This window comes from Callithrix jacchus, chromosome 21 (assembly GCF_049354715.1).
Source record: "Callithrix jacchus isolate 240 chromosome 21, calJac240_pri, whole genome shotgun sequence".
NCBI classification, from domain to species: Eukaryota; Metazoa; Chordata; class Mammalia; order Primates; family Cebidae; genus Callithrix; species Callithrix jacchus.
Window position 1 is genome coordinate 13017404 of NC_133522.1, and position 20749 is coordinate 13038152.

At 34.3% G+C, this 20749-nt stretch overlaps 1 protein-coding gene across 2 annotated transcripts in view; it reads left to right on the forward strand.

The window, feature by feature from the left end:
- GBE1 (1,4-alpha-glucan branching enzyme 1) overlaps nucleotides 1-20749 on the forward strand; it is a 279090-nt gene that overhangs the window by 92621 nt on the left and 165720 nt on the right. For both annotated transcript variants that reach the window (XR_013530578.1, XM_017967116.4), the window contains exons 4-5: nucleotides 17261-17386; nucleotides 18216-18351. Coding sequence is in view for 1 of the 2 variants with exons in the window: in XM_017967116.4 (XP_017822605.1) it covers nucleotides 17261-17386; nucleotides 18216-18351 (262 nt within the window). In the remaining variant the exon portion in view is untranslated. The remainder of the gene's footprint in view (nucleotides 1-17260; nucleotides 17387-18215; nucleotides 18352-20749) is intronic.

Sequence of the window (20749 nt, forward strand, 5' to 3'; positions counted from 1 at the left end):
TACATAATTTCTTGAGCTTACAGATTTAAAAACAATATTTTTCTCTGGTATAGTTTTTCCTTGGAAATTTTTGACATTAATAAAAAGTTAAGCTTTCTTATATATGTATGTGCATGTATATTTCTTTAGACAAACCACTGCTCAAGGAAATAAAGGACATTTGACATGTGTTTCAACACAGGAAAACTTTTTATCTTGATATTCAAAGTGCCTTTATTTTTACTTGAAGAGAGCCAGTTTACTTTTTCTGTAGTCATGCAGTGTGATGCATAGTACCTATTTAAAAAATAGAACTTAATTTAAAAATATAGAAAGAAAAGTAGCCCTTATAATCATTAATGGCCTGGCCCTCCAGGCTACCATCCACTCTTGATAGATTTTATGGGTATTCTTCCTAATCTGGTTTTAGGCATTTATAAACTGTCCTTGCCCTTGTCGTCTGCCTCTCTATATTTATATGCTTTTTATTATCGTAAAAATATGATTATATTATGCCTATTCATCTTCAGTTTGATGCACCCCTCCCAAAATATCATGCAAATCTTAAAAGGTACATCATTATTTAGTTACTTGATTCAAGACCATACCCATTATTAATAGAGTGATGATTACAAGGCATAAACTAACATTTATTCTGGCTAAGCATTCTTCTTTGATGCGAATTACTATTATAAAAAGAAATAAAATGTATTACTGTTCTTCTTTTTTTTTTTTTTTTTTTTTTAGACGGAGTTTCACTCTTGTTACCCAGGCTGGAGTGCAGTGGCGCGATCTCGGCTCACGGCAACCTCCGCCTCCTGGGTTCAAGCCATTCTCCTGTCTCAGCCTCCCTAGTAGTTGGGACTACAGGCGTGTGCCACCATGCCCAGCTAATTTTTTGTATTTTTAGTGGAGACTGGGTTTTACCATGTTGACCAGGATGGTCTCCATCTCTTGTTGACCTGCTGATTCACCCACCTCGGCCTCCCCAAGTGCTGGGATTATAGGCACGAGCCACTGTGCCCAGCCTCAAGTCTCTTTCTTATAATAGCTAACATAATTTTAGAACAACTGTATGCTTTATTGAGGCATTAAAATTAGGGCTCCACCTTCATTACCACTGTTTTGAAGAACAAAATGTTCATTTCTACCCTCCCTGCTGCCTGCGTTTGGGCCTGAATTTACACTGTAAATTGTTCAAGTGTTGAATATTTTGCTGGCTATGGTTTTTGTTTTTATTGTATACTCCTTTGAAGCTTTGTCTACAGATTATAAAGGAGAAGTGCTTCAGATTTAAAATTAAAAATTAACCATTAACATATCCCAAGAAGTCGACTTACATATAATGAAAGAAAATGTTTACAAGAGTCAACAGTAGATTATTTTACGTTAACAAGTCTCATGTCTAACATCAATCTGGTAATTTTCATAAATTACCTAAAGAACTTATTTAATCAGCATTTATAAGAGGTTAAAAACACTATTTCAGCCTACAGAAATTAAATGGATATAGTATAATAATATCTGTGAACATATATGGGTGTATATATAAATATGTATTACTATTTTGAAACACTGTTGCAAACTACCTTTGAATTAAAAACTTCAGAATAGGCTTTATTTTATATACAAATTAGAATGTAATTCTAAATTACAATTTATAATTTTATATTTATATGTAAAATATAAAATGAAGAATATACAGGTGATGGCTTTTATTTGTTGCCTTTCTAAATAACAATGCCATTGACATTTGCATATTTATATTAAACAGGGTTTACTCTATCATTATGCTAAATATGGTTAGTTTGTGATTGCCAATTAATTCTGTGTCATTGATTTAAGAAGTCATATTTATAGTCATGTTGAGAGAAGTGATAATAATAATGAAATAATCTGTAACATTTTGCACTGGTAATTACGGTGGGTGATTTTTGCAAGTTTCTGTTCAGGTGACTAGAACTATAAGCTATCTGATGAACATACTGTTCTCAGCTGAGTAGCAGCTTTTTCCATTTGATCCTGAGACATGAATTCATTTTAAAATTAATAATGAGTTATTATATTACATAAAAATAATTTTAATATCTGAAGGAATTTTGTTGGTTTTCTTTTTCTCTTCAAAATATTGGTGCATTTTAGGCCCAGCTGCTGTCAGGTTTGGATGTACCTATACTACCTGTCTTTGTAGTGCTGGCTTTCTTTTGTGTGTGTGTGACACATTCATGCTTTCTATTTTTGCCACTTAATTTTTCAGGCTCCGCCCTTTCCTTAACATTCTTTAGGCCTCCAATTCAGGTTCTGCTTCCACCTTTTTCTCATATGAACCTTATTCCTCTCTCAGACTTACTTTAATTCTAAAGTATGTTTGAATCTTCTTCTCTCAAACTGACTTTGATTCCAGACTTTCTGATATTCCAAATGTGTTGTGTTCTTCTGAAATGATGACCTAGGTTAAATCAAATTATGTTCTTCTTATTTTTCATAAAAAGAATACTGCTTCTCGTCTTGGTTCAAAAACCCTCCTCTTCATCCTGTCTGCCCCAAGCATTCCTAGGTATTCCCAACTTCTGTTTCTTTTTGTATGATAAATTGTATAAACTCTGCTTATAAAAAATAAATTTTAAAATTTGAATTTTGAAACCAAATATGGGGAGAAAATCTTTTTTCCCTACACAGCCCTTTTTTATGATTATTTCTCATGAAAAAGCAGATTCCGAATGTGCACATAATTATATATAGGAAGGTACAAATAGAAATTATTAGTGTCATGAAATAATTAATGATGGCATTGAGACGAGAAAGGTTTCCTTGTTCCCCTTACAGGGTGTGTGATGGGAGTGTGGTTCACTTTTTCAGTGCCCAGCTGCTCAGACCTCTAGGGGAGCATACAGATGGGCAGTCTGTGGGGCTCCAACCCCACAGCAATGTCTAGTGTGGATGTTTACAGTTCATGAAGTCCCAATGGGCATGTGCTAGCCTGTGCTCTTTTAGTTTGCAGTCTATAGGTGACTTGTGTTAACCAGCTCAATTAGACCCTCTACCTTGTCACGAGGACAGAGGGTTTTCCGTATCCTGGGTTCTTGCCTTGGTATACTGGAAGAATTGGATCACATGTGGACTTGGAGAATGAGTGCAAAGTTTTATTGAGTGGAAGTAACTCTGCTGATGTGGAAGCAAGAAGGGAGAGGGTTTTCCCTTGGAGTTGGGCCCCTCGGTGGCCCTGGCTCTCCTCAGATTGCCCTGGCCGAACGCTGCCTTTTTCTGCCAGTAGATGGCCTGCTACCCTGCAGGTGTCTGTCGTGCTCTGCCTGTGTGCTCCCTCCATGTCCTCTTGCCTTCCAGCTGCTGTGTCTTCTTCCACTGATGTACTTCTCTCAACTCTGGCCAGTATCTGCCCGCTATGTTGGGTTTTTGTAGGCCCATGATGGGGGTGTGGAGGACCAGGGTGGTCTTGGAAAATGCAACATTTAGGCTGGCTGGCAGAAATGCTTGTCCTCCCCTTGGTCCACAGGGTTGGAGCTCTAGATAGGGAACCACTTTTCTCTACCCAACACTTCTCTTTCCGTCTTCCATGTTATTTAAAGGGACCATACTTTCCCTACCTAGCACTCCCATATCAGCGTGATAGTTATCTTTGAGTTTTCCACTCTTTGTGACTGTATAGATAAAGGCATTTTATTAGATTACGCTTCACTCTGGGTTCTCAGGCAGAAACGATTGATCCGTGTATGATCTACCTCACATACTTGCTTCTTCCTTCCAGTTCTTTTATGAATTGATTAACCATGTAGAGATCTACCTTTCCATGTTCTCTAATACAAAGAAAGAATGCAGAAAGGCAGTTTGACTGACTAAAGAGCCCAATATCTGCTACAATTTTAAAATAAAAATTATGTATTTAGAAGAAAAGGAATGGCAAGTTTTAGTAATGGCATTTAAAGTAACATTGATAACTCTTTCTTTAAACGCACAGCAAAATGAAGAAAATATATTCATATGTATGACAATGGCCACAAAAAAGGTAGCATTTTTCATATATACAGAGCACTTTCAAATCAAGGAAAAGAAAACAAAAAAAAATTTACACAGAGAGGAACTTTTCAAATGAAGAAATGCAAATGACCAATACAACACGAAAGTATCACATCACTAATTTAATGAAAGTATAAATTTAAACATAAGTGTCATATTTCTCACCAGTTTTATAGAATCAGAAAGCACATGGGAAGATGGATCTATGATAACTTTTTTTTATAAACAAAACTGTTAATGTTTTGCAAATGATTGATGTGATACATAGTGTGGAAATTGTGAAATTAAAAAAAAATTGATGGGTTAGAACAACAGGATAAGATCAGAATCTTGAGTAAATTTACCATACTCTTTTAATGACAGCATTCCCAAGTATAGCGGAAACTTTTTTTATAAGTAAATGATGTGAGTTTAAGGACCATGATAGGTATGCTGAGGACCACAAATGCATAAATTTCTGAGCTAGTATGGATGCCTTCAATTATTTAAGTGAGATCGACTTAAGTTTGTAAAGAGTTTTAAATTTTATTATTTTAGAATAATAAATTAGTAGGAAGATTAGGCTATGAAGGATTAAATTTAATTGTAAATTTTTGTTAAAATATAAGAAATACATTTAAAATGCAAAGTAGAGATTGAGACAAACTTTATTGCAAAATACTTTTGGTGCTTTGTAAAAGTATTAGTACCGGGTTTTAGGAAATGTATTTCCTGTAGCCTGATGATTTCTTTTCTCCATGATAATGTATTATTATTTTTTTTAAATAAAGATGTATCATTTTATTGCCGGAATGCTGATCCTTGTAGCTACTGTGTCTTTTACCTTCTCAGGTCCAGCTTTTATCTCCTAAAGCACTAAACTGCAGCTCACAGAATCTGAGTCAAGAACACTAGGGAGGATGGTGGCACTAGTTAGAAATGGGGCTCAGGCATCTCTAAGTTTTTTTTTTGTTTTGAGACGGAGTTTCGCTCTGTTACCCAGGCTGGAGTGCAATGGCGTGATTTTGGCTCACCGCAACCTCCGCCTCCTGGGTTCAGGCAATTCTGCCTCAGCCTCCTGAGTAGCTGGGATTACAGGCACACGCCACAGTGCCCAGCTAATTTTTTGTATTTTTAGTAGAGACGGGGTTTCACCATGTTGACCAGGATGATCTCGATCTCTTAATCTCGTGATCCACCCGCCTCGGCCTCCCAAAGTGCTGGGATTACAGGCTTGAGCCACCGCGCCCGGCCTTCCTCAGGTAGTTCTTATTGTTTATATAGGGTTGAAAACTGCTGTCAAAGATAGGTTTAAAAGCCCAACGTTTTCTTACTGAATTAAGGGGAAAAATACAGCAGAGTATAAAAATCAATCTCAGCAAGTGTTTAAGGCCACAGGGGAATGTGGGATATATTTTAGAAAAATAATCATAAAAAAGCATTCTTTTCCACTTATTTATTTAATGCTTGTATAAGTGAATCATCATTATCTAAAAAATTGTACTGTTCATAAAGTTCTATTTCCTGTTTGCCCTTAATGTAAACATTGATTCCATAGACGCTTTAAATGTATTAGCAAACTTATTTTTCATATTATCTATGTACTCTGAAATATGTTGTATTTTATCATCTTTTTTTTCTTCAGTGTGGGCATAGTATATTTTAAATATGATCATAAAGTCTGGAAAATTGAACACTCACATTTTTCTTTAGCAATACTTTTTTTTTTTAAAAAGTGAAAGTGTTTCATGCTTTTTTCTTCTAAATTAGGTAGGCATCCAATTTATTTTCAAGAGAGCTTTTGATCTTTCATTGCTGTGCCGGAAAAATGAAGAAAATTACAGTTTATGACTGTTTAGGTGGACATTATTTTTGGTTATGTTTAATAAAAGTATTTGCACTTTGGCCAAGTATGCCTTCAAATAATAATGAATAAAGGTATGCCTACAGGAAATAACCTTTTTTTCCTGATAAAGTACATAGCATACAATCTCATTCATGATTTAAACATTTACATTTAAGCTGGGTTCTTTTATTGAATACCACAGTTAAGTGTATGTTAAATGTCAAAATTAATGTTTAACTTTCTTCAATTTAAAGTGTGTTTTTTTTTACACTTATATTCATCTTTATTCCTCCTAATATGTCAGTAGCATTACATTTCCCCACATGACTAGTGCTCAAATGGAAAATTATACGTTCTCATGAAAATACAATTTTTTTTTTTAACAATCAGCCATAGGTCACTGTATCTCATATTATGAATATTCCCCATGTCTCACTCATTGGTCAGGTGAGTAATTCCCAGACCTAGGCTTTATTGCCTGAATTATGTTCACTAATTCATCCTGTAGTTTTCTCTACTTTTCCAGAGGAGTTGTCACACTTAGAGATCAAGTTCAAGTTTGCTGCCTTGTGCCTTTGTTTTATCTTCATAAGATGGGGACATTTATGTTTAAAGATTTAGATATACCTGAACAAGGAAGGATGAAAGTAAAAAGCCTATTGTGTGGAATCCTACTATTTACCACTATTTCTTCCCATCATCACTGTTTCCACCCCCAGTGCCTAAGTCCATTATCCAAAGGTTGCTCCAATTCTTGACCATCTTTTATAATCTACTGGAATGCTGATAAAAAAATCGATTGACAAGAAATTATCCAAATGCATATCTAATGCTACTTCTCACAGGTAGTCATTATCTCTTTCCCATTATACAAACTATTTCATCCCTTTCTTATTTTTTGATGGTTGTATTTACTTTAATCATTGTTCATACATATCTATTTCCATTTCTTTTCCCCTAATAACCACCTATACCTGTCAAAATACAGGTTTGTTTTAGAAGAAAGGAGGGAAAAGAATGATAGTGTTCCAACCTGTGAGACTTTAATTTGTAAAGAATATATAAGGATTCAAGAGAAATTCATTTTATCGTTAACTGTTTATTTAATAGTCATTAACTGTATTGTTGGATGTAATATTCTTAATGTTTATTAAATACATAATTGTATGTTATCTTAAAAGATCTTACAATTTTTAGAATTATGTATTCTATATGTAGTCTTTGGAATTTCTCTACATTCCTTTTAGTGGTTGAGTTATTTCCTTTTATTCCTTCATGCTTTATATTTTATGTCATTGCAATGACACTTAGAATGATTGCTTAGAGAATGGGTGCAGTGGCTCAGGCTTGTATGTAGTCCCAGCATTTTGGAAGACTGAGGTAGGTGGATCATGAGGTCAGGAGTAGGAGACCAGCCTGGCCAATATGGTAAAACCCCATCCCTTCTTTTTTAAAAAAAAAAAAAGCCCAGTGTGGTGGCACACACATATAGTCCAGCTGCTTGGCTGAGGCAGAAGAATCACTTGAATCCGGGAGGTAGAGGTTGCAGTGAGCCGAGATCATGCCACTGCACTCCTGCCTGGGCGGCAGTGTGAGCCTCAGTCTCCAAAATAAATAAATAAATAAATAAATAAAAACTGAAAAGGAAAGAATGATTGCTTAGGAATCATATTCTTTTCTTCAAATGGTTGAATGTATCACCAGGTAGACTTTTGTAATTATACTTAATAAAGTATTTTTAAAAGATCTTCAACTCATCCTATGATAGTGCTTCCTCTATCCTATCACTTCTGAAAATACTTCTTAGATTTTTTTTTTATTGGCTTCATACCAGATAATAACTCTGTTTACTTAATGGAATTCTAGCCTTCACTGCACATGGATGAGACTCTTTGAAGCACACTTTTTTAGTAATGAAAACTCAGTGTTTTTTTCCCCTTTTCATAGCTTTTTCTTTTTATTACTATATTGATCTTTCAATATCTTGGATGTTTAAATCCCATATTTTGGTATCATGTGTAATTCATTTGTTTTCTAGTCTAAGACACCTAATCAATCTCTACATGATTATAACATCTCAGCATTGTTCCTTTTCTTTTTACCTACGAGTAGTTATTCTCACTTATTCGGGGATATCGTTTTCAATTCCTGTTTCCTAAATCTCAAATAATCCCTTTGGATTTGTCTTTTTGTAGCGACCTCACTTTATACGTTTTTTTGTTCAGGTAATGTACTTGAAATGAAGCAAACACTTTATCAGTCCTACTTAGTTGTTTCTTTATTTCTTTAAAGATTTGCCTTAGTAGAAAAGTAGAGAAAGAAAAACATATTACAATTGTAATACTTCTTAACTAGGCTAGAAGAGAGGGGAACTAGGCTATAAATCTTGGGGGATAATACTGTTTTTTATACAGGTTCAGAAGCTTCTGTCTCTCTAAATCATTCTAAGTTAGGACCTGCTTTTAGAAGTGACTACTGATCTTTATTTATTTACTTTTGCCAATATTCTGCAGTTTCTTTTCTCCCACGTGTAAGTATTACAGAAATGAGTTTGCCATGTATGTATAATCGTCTAATTGGTATTGTGAGGGGCAAAGCAGCTATGCATGTTATACCTAAAAAATAGTCATTTTTGTTCTATACCTCAGTGTCTGTTATGCCAAAGTTTGGTATAAATCAATCTGACACTCATTTGTTTCACATTACAGATTTATTTTTCATAGCCAGTATGCTCAGTCTTTTCAGTTAATGAAGTTTTAAAATTATGATTAATAAGTATTTTCATTAGAGAAACCCTTTATCCTGTTCAAGCTGTTGTTATGAATTCAACCTTGGAAAGGTTTATTGTTTTTTATTAAAAAATACATGGTGATGGCATGTTTTAAAATAAAAAATCTAAAATAATGGGAGCTGATGGAAAGGAGATCTTCTTTACCCCTGTATAGTGCCCAGTGTTGCATAACATAAGAGTTCAGGGGCTTCAGCTAATCATTTCATCTCTCTGTCCACCTCTCTCAGTTCCTGAACATTGTAGATGTAAAAGGTCTCAGAAGGATGATTTTTTAATGAATATGTTTGTATAAGTTCATTTGATTACTTGAAAATTATGAACTAAATTATGAGGCAAAGAAGGAGATTTCTAAAATATATTAACTTTGGTATCCAGATAAAATTAACAGAAAATTAAAATAATTTCAAGAAACAGTTATTTTTTTTGGTACCCATAGCAGGCTTAATTAAATAATATATAATGTCATTTATAGCCTAAATATTTCCTAATGTATATAATTTTATCAATTAACTATGTACAGTTTTATAAAAATTTATCCAGGATGTAGTCATTTATATATCAAGGTCTATTATTATTAGAAAACTACCGTGATAATTTTAGTGGTCTCTTTGTTTTAATTCGCCATTAATAGAAATATAAACTCAAGTTCACAATGAACTAGCAATTACTATGAAGAATGTTTCTGATTTTCATCTTCTTAATTAGGAAATTCAGAATGCAATTCTTTCAGTAAGTATGTTTTTTTTGTTCACTGATTATCTGTTTACTTAACTAGATTAATCTCTATTTAATAAAGCAAATACATGAGATACTGGGTAGAAAAAAAATATTCCCTTCACTTTTCCATATGGTAAATTTAGAGTCTTCATTTACATCACATATGCAGCGATTGTTTTGTTTAATCTTTGAAAATACTTATGTGGAAAAAATGCTAGGTATAAAAACTCTGTATTACAAATTTCATTTTTTTTTTTTTTTTTTTGAGAATGAGTCTCACTCTGTCACCCAAGCTGGAGTTCAGTGACATGATCTCGGCTCATTGTGACCTCTGCTTTCCTAGTTTAAGCAATTCTCCTCTTTCAACCTTCCCTGTAGCTGGAATTACAGGTGCCTACTACCACGCCTGGTTAAGTTTTGTCTTTTTAGTACAGACAGAGTTTCATCATATGGATCAGGTTGGTCTGGAACTCCTGACCTCAGGTGATCCGCCCACCTCAGCCTCCCAAAGTGCTGTGATTACAGGCCTACGCCATGTCCCCGACCACAAATTCACATTGTTTAAGGCTCTTCTATCAATTATGGAAATCTGCAATGTTTATTGTGACGGGGTTTACTTTACCTGGGAATCGTCAAGGAGACTTAGCTTGCATAGTTGGGGACACTGTAATGTATTGGTACATATTTGTCTACTTTTTGGAGTAGGAAATGAACACAAAACAAATGTATTATTTAGACTACTCGTGAAGATAACGTCTATCTTTTAAATCTTTCAACTAAAGTATATTTCCATTTTATTATACAAAAAATATTGTTTCCAATTTTTCCCTTATTGACTGTGTTACTTTTCTAAGGCTGCGGCATAAATATGTTTGATTTAAATAATGTGAATGAAACTCTCATAGCTTTGAAGTCTAGAAGTTAAAAATCAGTGTCACTGTGCTGAAATCAAATGTTGACAGGGCCACAGTCCCTCTGGAGGTTCTAGGGGAGAATGTATTCCATGACATTTTCAGCTTCTGGTAGTGGCTGGCATTCCTTTGCTAGTATCCATGTCATTCCACTCTCTTCCTCCTTAATCTCCCTCTGTGATTGTTCTCCTGCAGAATCTGGAAATGGAGGAAGAATAGCTTCACTTCCAGATTTCTACTTTAATCACATCTGCAAAGATCTTTTTGTCACAGAAGGTGACAAAATTCACAGAATTCACAGATTCTTGGGGTAGGATGTGGACATCTTTTGGGAGGCCATTTTCAGCCTCACATAATGGCAAAGAGATTCTTTCTCACATAATCTTAATGAAGGTTAAATTGGCCCAGCAGAAATAACAAGCAGCACTGTGAGTAGAATTTATACAGATAGGTCCTGTTTTAAACAAAACAAAAACAAGGATGAGTAGTAAAAGATTAATTCAATTCAATTAAATTTATTAGCTTTATTTTAAATTGTATTAAGCTATTTTAAAGTTTTAGTGATTATAAATTATACGTATTGAAAAATAATGTTTACACTATATATTTGTGACTATTAAAAACACACATTTGGCTGGGCACGGTGGCTCACACCTGTAATCTCAGCATTTTGAGAGGCCAACGCAGGTGGAGCAACTGAGGTCAGACGTTTGAGACCAGCAGCCTGGTCAACATTGTGAAACCCTGTCTCTAAAAAAAAATACAAAAATTAGCTGGGCGTGGTGGTGGGTGCCTTAATCTCAGCTACCTGGGAGTCTGAGGCAGAAGAATCCCTTTAACCCAGGAGGTGGAGGTTACAGTGAGCCAAGATGGTGCCATTGCACTCCAGCCTGGGTGACAAGTGTGAAACTCCATCTCAAAAAAATAAAATAAATAAAATAAAAAATAAACACACACACATTTATTTATTCGGGATTCAGGTCATTGGTAGAGTTGTTAAGATTTTCCTCTGGAATATTACTTATTTTTCTAGTTAATTACAAATTTTTGATTACCTTTTTTCTTTTTTATGTTCCTTCTACCCTCTTCTACAAATTACTTAAGAGTTAATTATAGGCCAGCTGCGGTGGCTCATGCCTGTAATCCCAGTGCTTTTGGAGGCCAAGGTGGGCAGATCACCTGAGGTCAGTTGTTCAAGATGAGGCTGGCCAATATGGAGAAACTCTGTCTCTACTAAAAATAAAAATTAGCCAGACATGGTGGCATGTGACTATAATCCCAGCTACAGCAAGATAATAATTTGAACCTGGGAGGTGGAGGTTGCCTTGAACTGAGATTACGCCACTGCAGACTCCATCCCCCGCCCCAAAAAAAGAATTAATTGTAATATGTATGTATGTGTGTATATTTCTGTTTCTGTCTGTCTCTCTCTCTATGTGTCTGTTTCCGTCACATTATAAACTCACACGCATATATATATATATATATATATATATGCATATAGAATATTGATATCAGCATTGTACAATGATATGGCTATACTTATTATTAAAATATTTTTCTTTTTGAGGCGAAGTCTCTCTCTTTTCCCCCAGGTTGGAGTACAACGGTGCTGTCTTGGCTCACTGCAACCTCTGGCTCCCGGGTTCAAGCAATTCTCCTGCCTCAGCCTCCTGAGTAGCTAGGATTATAGGTGCCTGCCACCATGCCTGGCTAATTTTTGTATTTTTAGTAAAGACGGAGTTTCACCATGTTGGCCAGGCTGGTCTCGAACTCCTGACCTCAAGTGATCCATCTACCTTGGCCTCCCAAATTGTTGAGATTATAGGTGTGAGCCACTGTACCTGGCCAAGTAAAAAATATTTTTATACTTGATAAAGAGCCACTGCTAGGGACTTTGTTAGTACCACTCCCCCACCCTCGTGTTACTTCCAGAACTCAGGACAATTCAACTACTGAAGCATTAACAGCTGGCAAGTTAGGGGGCCTGTACTCTGTGGCCATCATCTCTTCTGACTGGTGGAAATATATAATATACATGTTGTTAAAATATGTTGTGTTTATGTGTACATATATCAAAATGTTATGTTTTATACCTTGAATATATTCAATTTTTGTCAATTATACATCAAGCTGAAATTTTAAAAGTCAAATAAAAAAAGAAGTGGTGGTAGTATTGCTCTATAAATTGGAAATCATTTGTTTCATAATTCACTTTGACCTGTACCCTATCAAATAGTTATCTTGATCAATATCTTTTTTTTTCACTCTGCTTTAAGCAAAAAAAAATAAAGAAAAGCTCCTCACAACATTGGGAGATGTCTGTAGTATAATTGGGGCAATTTGAATTATGTGATTTAAAAACTGTGCCTTTTCTGTTAGTTGGCTACACTTTCACTCATGGAACCTAGAGCTACATTTATTTCCATATTTCAGAGTATGCTCGCATTTACTTCTAACCAGCTGAACACATCTGATATTTTGATGTAAAATTGTTGGCCACCTATGGAACTTATTATGTCAGTAATTTTCCAGTATATGGACAATTTGTTTTTTGCAAGAAGCATTTTAAAATACATTCCAAGCATGAATGAACACACATACACCCACACGCAGACACACACACACACTCTTTTTTGTCTTTACCATTTACTGTTTTTTATATTGTGTATTTGAGTTCTAAATAAAATTTGACTTTAAACCATTCACTAAGTTAATTTGACTTTTTTGCAGTTAGGGATTTCTTTTATTAAATTATGTAATCCAATAATATCTGTTGATGATAACCTCATATAAATCAAAGACATAATTTGGCTCATTCAAAAGGATTATTATCATTTTATTTGGTATGATTATGGTATTATTTTCATTATATTTCTTTCAAGTAATTTGATGTATTTTTTAAGTTGTATTTTTTAAACAATGTGTTAATATACTTAAGGTACACAGGTTGTACCTTAACTAGCATACTCTACAGATGTATGTGTGATTACATGATTCATATATTTTCAATCCTCACGAAACTACTTATGTTTTTGAAATCTGGACGCTATACAAGTAAATGAAGTGATAATATCAAAATATATAGCTAGAAAATAAAAACTACTAACAATCCCCTTACCCACAGTTAACCATCTTAATATTTTTATATCTTTTAAAATACTTAGGCTATGAGTTTTTGTGCATTTACATTAGAAAGATACAGTATATTCCTTCCCATAACTTAGAGGAATTTTTCTGCAACCTTTAATATGATTCGATAGTATAATTTTTTAACAACTATACATTATTCAGTCACTCTGTCTTTGCTAATAGAAGTAGCACTAAGACTAATAGACAAAGATATAGTGTTTTGGGCACATCTCTGATTGTTTCCATGGGGGCAGTTTGATAATTAGAACGGCTGACTCATTGAAGTTACTTTTTTCTTTTAATAGGGTCTTATTCTGTTATCCAGGGTGGAGTGCAGTACCATGATCATATCTCACTGTACCCTTGAACTCTTTGGCTCAAGTGATCATCTTGCCTCACCCTCCTAATTAATGAGGACTATATGCATGCATCATCATGCCAGTTTAATTTAATTTTTCATTAATATTTTGTAGAGACCAGATCTCTCTACATTGCCCAGGGTGGCCTCAAATTCCTGGCCTCAAGTGTTCCTCCCCTTTTAGCCTCCCAAAGTGCTGGGATTATAGGTGTGAGCCACCGTGCCTGACATGGAATTAATTTTTCTGAATTTTTGATGCAGATTGTCACATTTCTGTTTAGAAATTTTATACTGATTTATACTCACACTAGCAGTGTATCAGACCTATTTGACAATATCAAGTGAACTCTTTTAAACATTAGTCACCAGACTTACTGTTGAACGATCAGTCAAGCCAGCTCTTTCAGTTTGCTCCATAGCATGCTGACATTTTGAGGTTGTGAGTTAAATGACATAAAGTTTTCTCTAAAAATTTTTTCAGCTGAAATTTAAACTCATTGGAGCATAACACAAATGTAGGATGTACCATTCCCTCACCAAAAGAGTTTTGCAAGCAAAGTTTAGCTCATAAGGGCTATATATAGTCTTTACTTTCTGTGATGTCTCTCAAATTAAATCTATTTAGATGTATTATGATAGTCTCATTTGGTTATGAAGATTACAACAATTTAGGAAGAGAAAGTGAAAAGCAAGGTGAGGTGGCTACTATAGACCAGTGTATGTGGAAGGAAAACCTAAAATAATTCTGTAACTAAAATACTTGCAGAATTCAGGGGCCTGAAGAGTAGAGACGTTTATTATGTAACAATAGCAGGTCAGTGTTCTGGATTTGGTAAAAAGCTTTGCTCTACTTAACATTTGGTTGCAATTCTGTTACTAAGAGAGAAGGAGGAAATGAGCAAACTAAAATGCTCCACTCCAACACCCAACCCTAGCAGAAATGACTGTTAGAGTAGGAAAATACAGCACTTTTGGAAACAAAATATTGAAGTCATTCAGTGAATGAGCAAATACTCCTTTGTCAGATCTGTGATTTGATTTACCCCTACCTGCAAACTTAGAAGTTAACCTGTTATCATAACATCAATTCTGGCACAGGATAATAAATTATTAAATAAAATAATAAATTATTTTATTACTTATGGCACAGTAGCTATCATGTTTGCATTGGATCCCCTTGTCCTCCTAGCCCCATAGGGGTAACACTATATGATCCAGATGGCTGCTGCTTATACAGTGGGTTCACATCATAGTTGGATAGTATTGAGCCTGGAGAATCCCTTCTTTTGTAGCAACTCTGTGTCTTCAAGGGCATCATTATGTCATCCTTCAAGGTTACTCCCTACAAGCACAGCCCTAAGATATGGCTCCCATTAACAATGGTCAGGGCCTCACTTTCTTGGCATACCCAGCAAAAGATGTAGGAGCATCAGAGACCCATGGAGGGACTGTTCCTTTTAACACCCATCACTCAGTAGCCTCTGGAGACATTACTGTGTACAGCAAGGTGAATGAATTAGTGTTCCAAAGCATGTGGGGGTTAAATTCAGCGTGAAGTAGATTCTTCATGTCTTCAGATGTCAGATATTTTCTCTGCCAACAGACACCTTCAGAAATGATGATTAGTTTATGATATGCCTTTGGAGTTATTATGGAGCCATTTACAAAACAGAGAAAGCATAGGTGGATAGATTAGCCGAAGTGGTAGTCACTGAAAACTGATTTATAGTATTTTGTTTCCTCATACCTTATTCTGGGTTGGTGAGTGAGCAAGAGGCCCATTCTCAAACATATTACTATAGCATATTATGCTAGAAATTCATGTAGTTTAAGAAACTTTTTTTTAAGATAAAATAATCTTGAAGTAGGTTGTTCTTATTGATTCATGCTTTCTGGTAATCGCTTGAATAATAGCAACAGCTGGCCATGATAAGCTGTAATAGCTGGGAGGCATAATGAAGGAGACAGAGTTGTATTCATGTAAGTTACACAATCCTTTCATCACCTACTTGGCCTCTCCTTCATAAACTATGATGGGGTATTTTTTGGCACATGAAGAAAGTGCTGTGGAATCCTGTTCGGAGCAAAGAATTGAGTATTAGAAGCTCTGTGTTCAACTTTTGGCTCTGCCACTTGGCTATTTTGGGACTTTTGGCAACTTACATAATCTCACTTAAAATATTTGGGTCATAAAGATTTTCTAGAATCAAGTAAGATAAGAATGTAAAAGTCCTTTAGAAACTATAAAGCATTATACAAATATTTAATTACCAAGAATTGTGAGTACTTAAGCTTTTCTCTATTAGAGGAGACTGAAGAATGACTCAAAAAAAAAATTGAGACTTTCTCAATGATGAGAGCATAATATAGCTCTTAATCTGGACATTTTTTTTCATCATATTCTACCATTATTTTTTAGAAAGTTCAGTAAAAAAGACAATTTTGTGTAAAAGGCCACAATTTCAGCCTTATGCAGTGGCTCATGCCTGTGATCTCAGCACTTTGGGAGGCTGAGACAGAAGTATAACTTGAGTCCAGGAGCTCAAGATCAGCCTGGGCAACATTTCTACAAAACCCCTCCACCAACCGAAATTAGCTGAGCATGGTGGCACATACCTGTAATCCCAGCTCCTCTATAGGCTAAAGTGGGAGGATCACCTAAGCCTGGGAGGTTGAGGCTGCAGTAAGCTGTGATTGCACCTCTGCCCTCCACCCTGGGTGATAGAATGACACCCTATCAATAAATAAATAAACAGCTACAATTTCAATCATTTGAAAATTCCATTTATGTGGCTGGATAGATTCAAAATCATTTATTCAGTTCAAGTCTCAATGGTAGATTCAGTATAAAAATAAAAATTTTTATTGTTATTTTTTATTATCAAAAACAGTAGTGGTACTGTTGGCAAACATGAACAGATGATTAAAGGAGGTAATGTTTGGTTTTATATGGTAAAGAATACGACAGATAGGAGGTAAAAGAAGTTGAGGAGGTGTGGAAAATGTTTGTGTCTGTGCGCACACATTGTTAATCAAACCCGTTTTTCTCCTTTTGCTTCCTGAACATGTTATCATTAGTTGCTATAAAAAGCAAACAAAAGAGATGGTTATATAACTCACTAATTCCTTTTTTTAAATGAAGTAGAATGATTTCCTTTCATTGATTGATTTATTGATTTATGGACAGCAGCTTCCAAATAATATGCTTGTCTTTTTAGTATCTACTCTGTTTAATTATGCATTCTCATGGCTGGTTTGCAGTGGTGGTAATTGCCAGAAAATTATTAAATGTTCAAACTAGGAAGTTACTTTAAGGATGATACAGTAATAGCAGATGAGAAAACCAACATCCATAGGATTTCAATATGTTCCTGAAGGTCACAGATCTGTATGTTGGTCCAGATTCTTAAGATCATTCCTCCTTTCCTGCTTGTAGCAATACTCCTAAACCATTATGTATTATCAGAGTTTTGAAAGTATTTTAAAGCAATAACATCTCATTCTTTTTTCAGGTAGTTATTAAGAGTAAAAGTGGAGAGATCTTGTATCGTATTTCACCGTGGGCAAAGTATGTGGTTCGTGAAGCTGATAATGTGAATTATGATTGGATACACTGGGATCCAGAGCACTTATATAAAGTGAGAACAACAAATCTTTAAATAAATCCTTGTTCCAATATCTCTAGGAAAATTAATTTTTACTTTTATACTTTTATAGTAATGTTCAATACTTCTCTTCACTGACAGTTGAGTATTTTACATCATAGTATTTCTCTTATACTGTTCCTGTATCAGAGTCTGTCTTCTGTAGCCAATAAAATATAGAAGTGAGTTTTGTGTTTGTATATGTTTCTGAGGTTAAGGAAAACAGAATACTAAATTGCAACATACTGATCAGTAAAGGATACTGGTTTTTTTTTTTTCTTAAAACTACAATTTCTGATTTATCAAATACTCTTTAATACAACATGTCTCAGTGTCATGGGTTTGAATTAGGATCAATGTCCTTAGAAACACAGAATAGGAAAGACCATCTCATGAATGTATTAATTAGAGTAATTTTTACTGCCGTATATTTGACAAGTGTTCTGTGTATGTTTGAACTCACTTTCTGTCCTTTACATCATTGGAGTTTGTTGACATATGCTTTGCATTTGATAATTATGTATGTATTTCATGGCTCTTACATTCTCTATAAGGCCTAAGCTCAAAAAAAAAAAATCTTTACTCAATGATAAGGCATAAGCCATTAGGTGATTTCTCTTTTAAAATAGGTCCACTATCTGGACCATAAGAAGGACTTTTTTCCCCAAAAGGAAATTTAGTGAGTGTATCCAGGGCCTTTTATTTGTGAGAATAGCTCCAAGTGTTTGAGTTTCTTCACCATTTAAAAAATATATATACTTGATCAGTTAGGGTCACACCTGAATTCCTGGTTTAATTTTATATGTAATTTTATATTCTTTAGTTTAAGCATTCCAGACCAAAGAAGCCACGAAGTCTAAGAATTTATGAATCTCATGTGGGGATTTCTTCCCATGAAGGAAAAGTAGCTTCTTATAAACATTTCACATGCAATGTACTACCAAGAATCAAAGACCTTGGTAAGTAATAACTGTGATTTTTTATTCAGATAAAATTTTAATGAGTCTGTTATCTTATTAGAAAAGCTAATTACAAGTGTCTCTTTTTTGTGTTAGGAGATAAAATATGTAATAGAAATGCATTTTATTTTAGGCTTCTCAAATTGCCCTGTAATAGTGATAGCATAGAAAAGAGAAATGGAATAAGATAGAGCATAAGAATTAAAGATACTATTCCAATTTCAATTTTAAGTAATGTGAACTGATGACTTCCAAAATTATAGATAAATATGTAAGCATAATTACTTTTCTACTGGAGGAAACCTTTATCAATTTAAGTGATCATTGATTATAGCCTGTTCATTTTAGTCTGTTAGGGAAAAAAACCTTATATTTGTAATGTGCCTGGAACTCATTTTTTATGAGTTATTGCATATAGCCCTTGCCTGGATGACTTATTTAACAAACATTTATAGAATATCTATGTGAGACACATTGTGCTAGATGTTCATATATTGAACTGTAATGGCACACATCCTGTCTTCATAGTGAACCAGAGAGCGAATACTATATTGCTGTATTATTGATTCAGTGTGCTTTAAATTTGTTGTTTTTATAGGTAATGCTGTTTAAAATAATATAACAGTATATTTAACACCTGCTTCAATGGCTAGGCAGGAAGATACAGCACATTTAATTACACTGCTTCTGCTAGGGAGTCCAAATTTTGGCTAGAACAAAGGTTTGTAAGTCATGGTTAAGGTTTTCAGTTATGTATGGATTATCTGTGATGGTGAAGTCAGGTTCCAGAAACCAAAATTAATTGAACGTATTGATAATTTAGTATTAATTATAACTAATAGATATGCTAAATTATTATATTTGATATATTCTTTCATATTATAGTGAAATAAATTGCTTATGACCCAGTTCTTGCAGAACATACAGCAGCACAAGGATTCTCTTATTCATCTTTGTGTCTGAATTGCCTTGCCTAGCACCTGGAATCTAAGTGAATCCAGGAATGATTAATGTCGTAAAAATTAAGACTAAAACTATAAATTTGTGCTTGATTATAAGAATGATATTTATTGCACAGTAGACAAATAACCATAAACTCTATATTTTGTTATAGGATTTAATAATTCGCATATTTACTTGAGAAGTTCATATTTATATTTATCAGGCCTGGTAGAGTTAATTAGACTTTTTACAATAGAAAAGCCAATAGTAATAACTTTTCAGTAGATTATTAAGTCATGGACAAGTTAATGCTCTTCTTTAAATGTATAAATCCTGAATTCTGCATGTGAATTTGTAATTGTTCCAGTATTAACAATGTACTGAAAAATGTACTTGTAAAAATGAAAATCTACAAGATGTCAACTGAGAAGAATGAAACTAATCTAATACCTTTGTTTGTTTAGAAGTATATTTACAAGTTTAGTTGTATATTTAAATGAACTTGCATTAAAAATGAACTTATATAAACCTTAAGAAAATCATAAAACTTATGTTAATTGGACTTTGAGAGCTGAATAATAATATTTTCTATGTATGTTACAGAAATGTAACTTCCAAAGTAATGAAATAACATTTGAAAATTTTACCAAATTATACTTCAAGAAGATAAGCCTGTTTTTCTTAGCTTTTTTTAAAGACCAACACTTTTTTCTCTTATTATTTGCTTATATTAAAAATATGTTAAAATTTTTTTAATGCCGTGGATTTTTAAAACACAGTATCTGCTTTTTTGAATCACTTTATTTATTGTTAGAGCAAAACATATTCCGATGGAGAAAGGAAGGTGATATATGTTTCTATGTGCACATGCATGCATATGTGCAACTTTGAAATAATTTTATAGGTGCAAATTGTATAGTGGAAAGTAGAAGCATTAATGGTGACTGTATAAAAGCTACCTTGTGGGCTGGGCATGGTGGCTCACGCCTATAACCCCAGCACTTTGAAAGGCTGAGGCAGGTGGATCCCCTGAGGTCAGGAGTTCAAGATCACCCTGGTCAGTATGGTAAAACCCCATCTCTAATAAAAATACAAAATTAGCTGGGCATCTTGGCAGGTACTTGTGGTCCTAGCTACTCGGGAGGCTGAGCCAGAATTGCTTGAACCCAGCAGGCAGGGGTTGCGGTGACCCGAGATCATGCCACTGCACTTCAGCCTGGGTGACAGAGAGAGACTGCTTCTCAAAAAAAAAAAATCTCCTTTGTGGAAAATATGGAATTATGATACTTCTTATGCTATATGATAAAATGGACTGAAATATATAGAAAGAGCCAAAATAAAAAGTATATGTCATGCAATTGATTATTTTTATTTAGCTTTCATAGTCTTCAATATGAATATTACAAATGTAACTGATGTTTAGCATATGGAGATTGTCATCTTTAATATGCTAAAA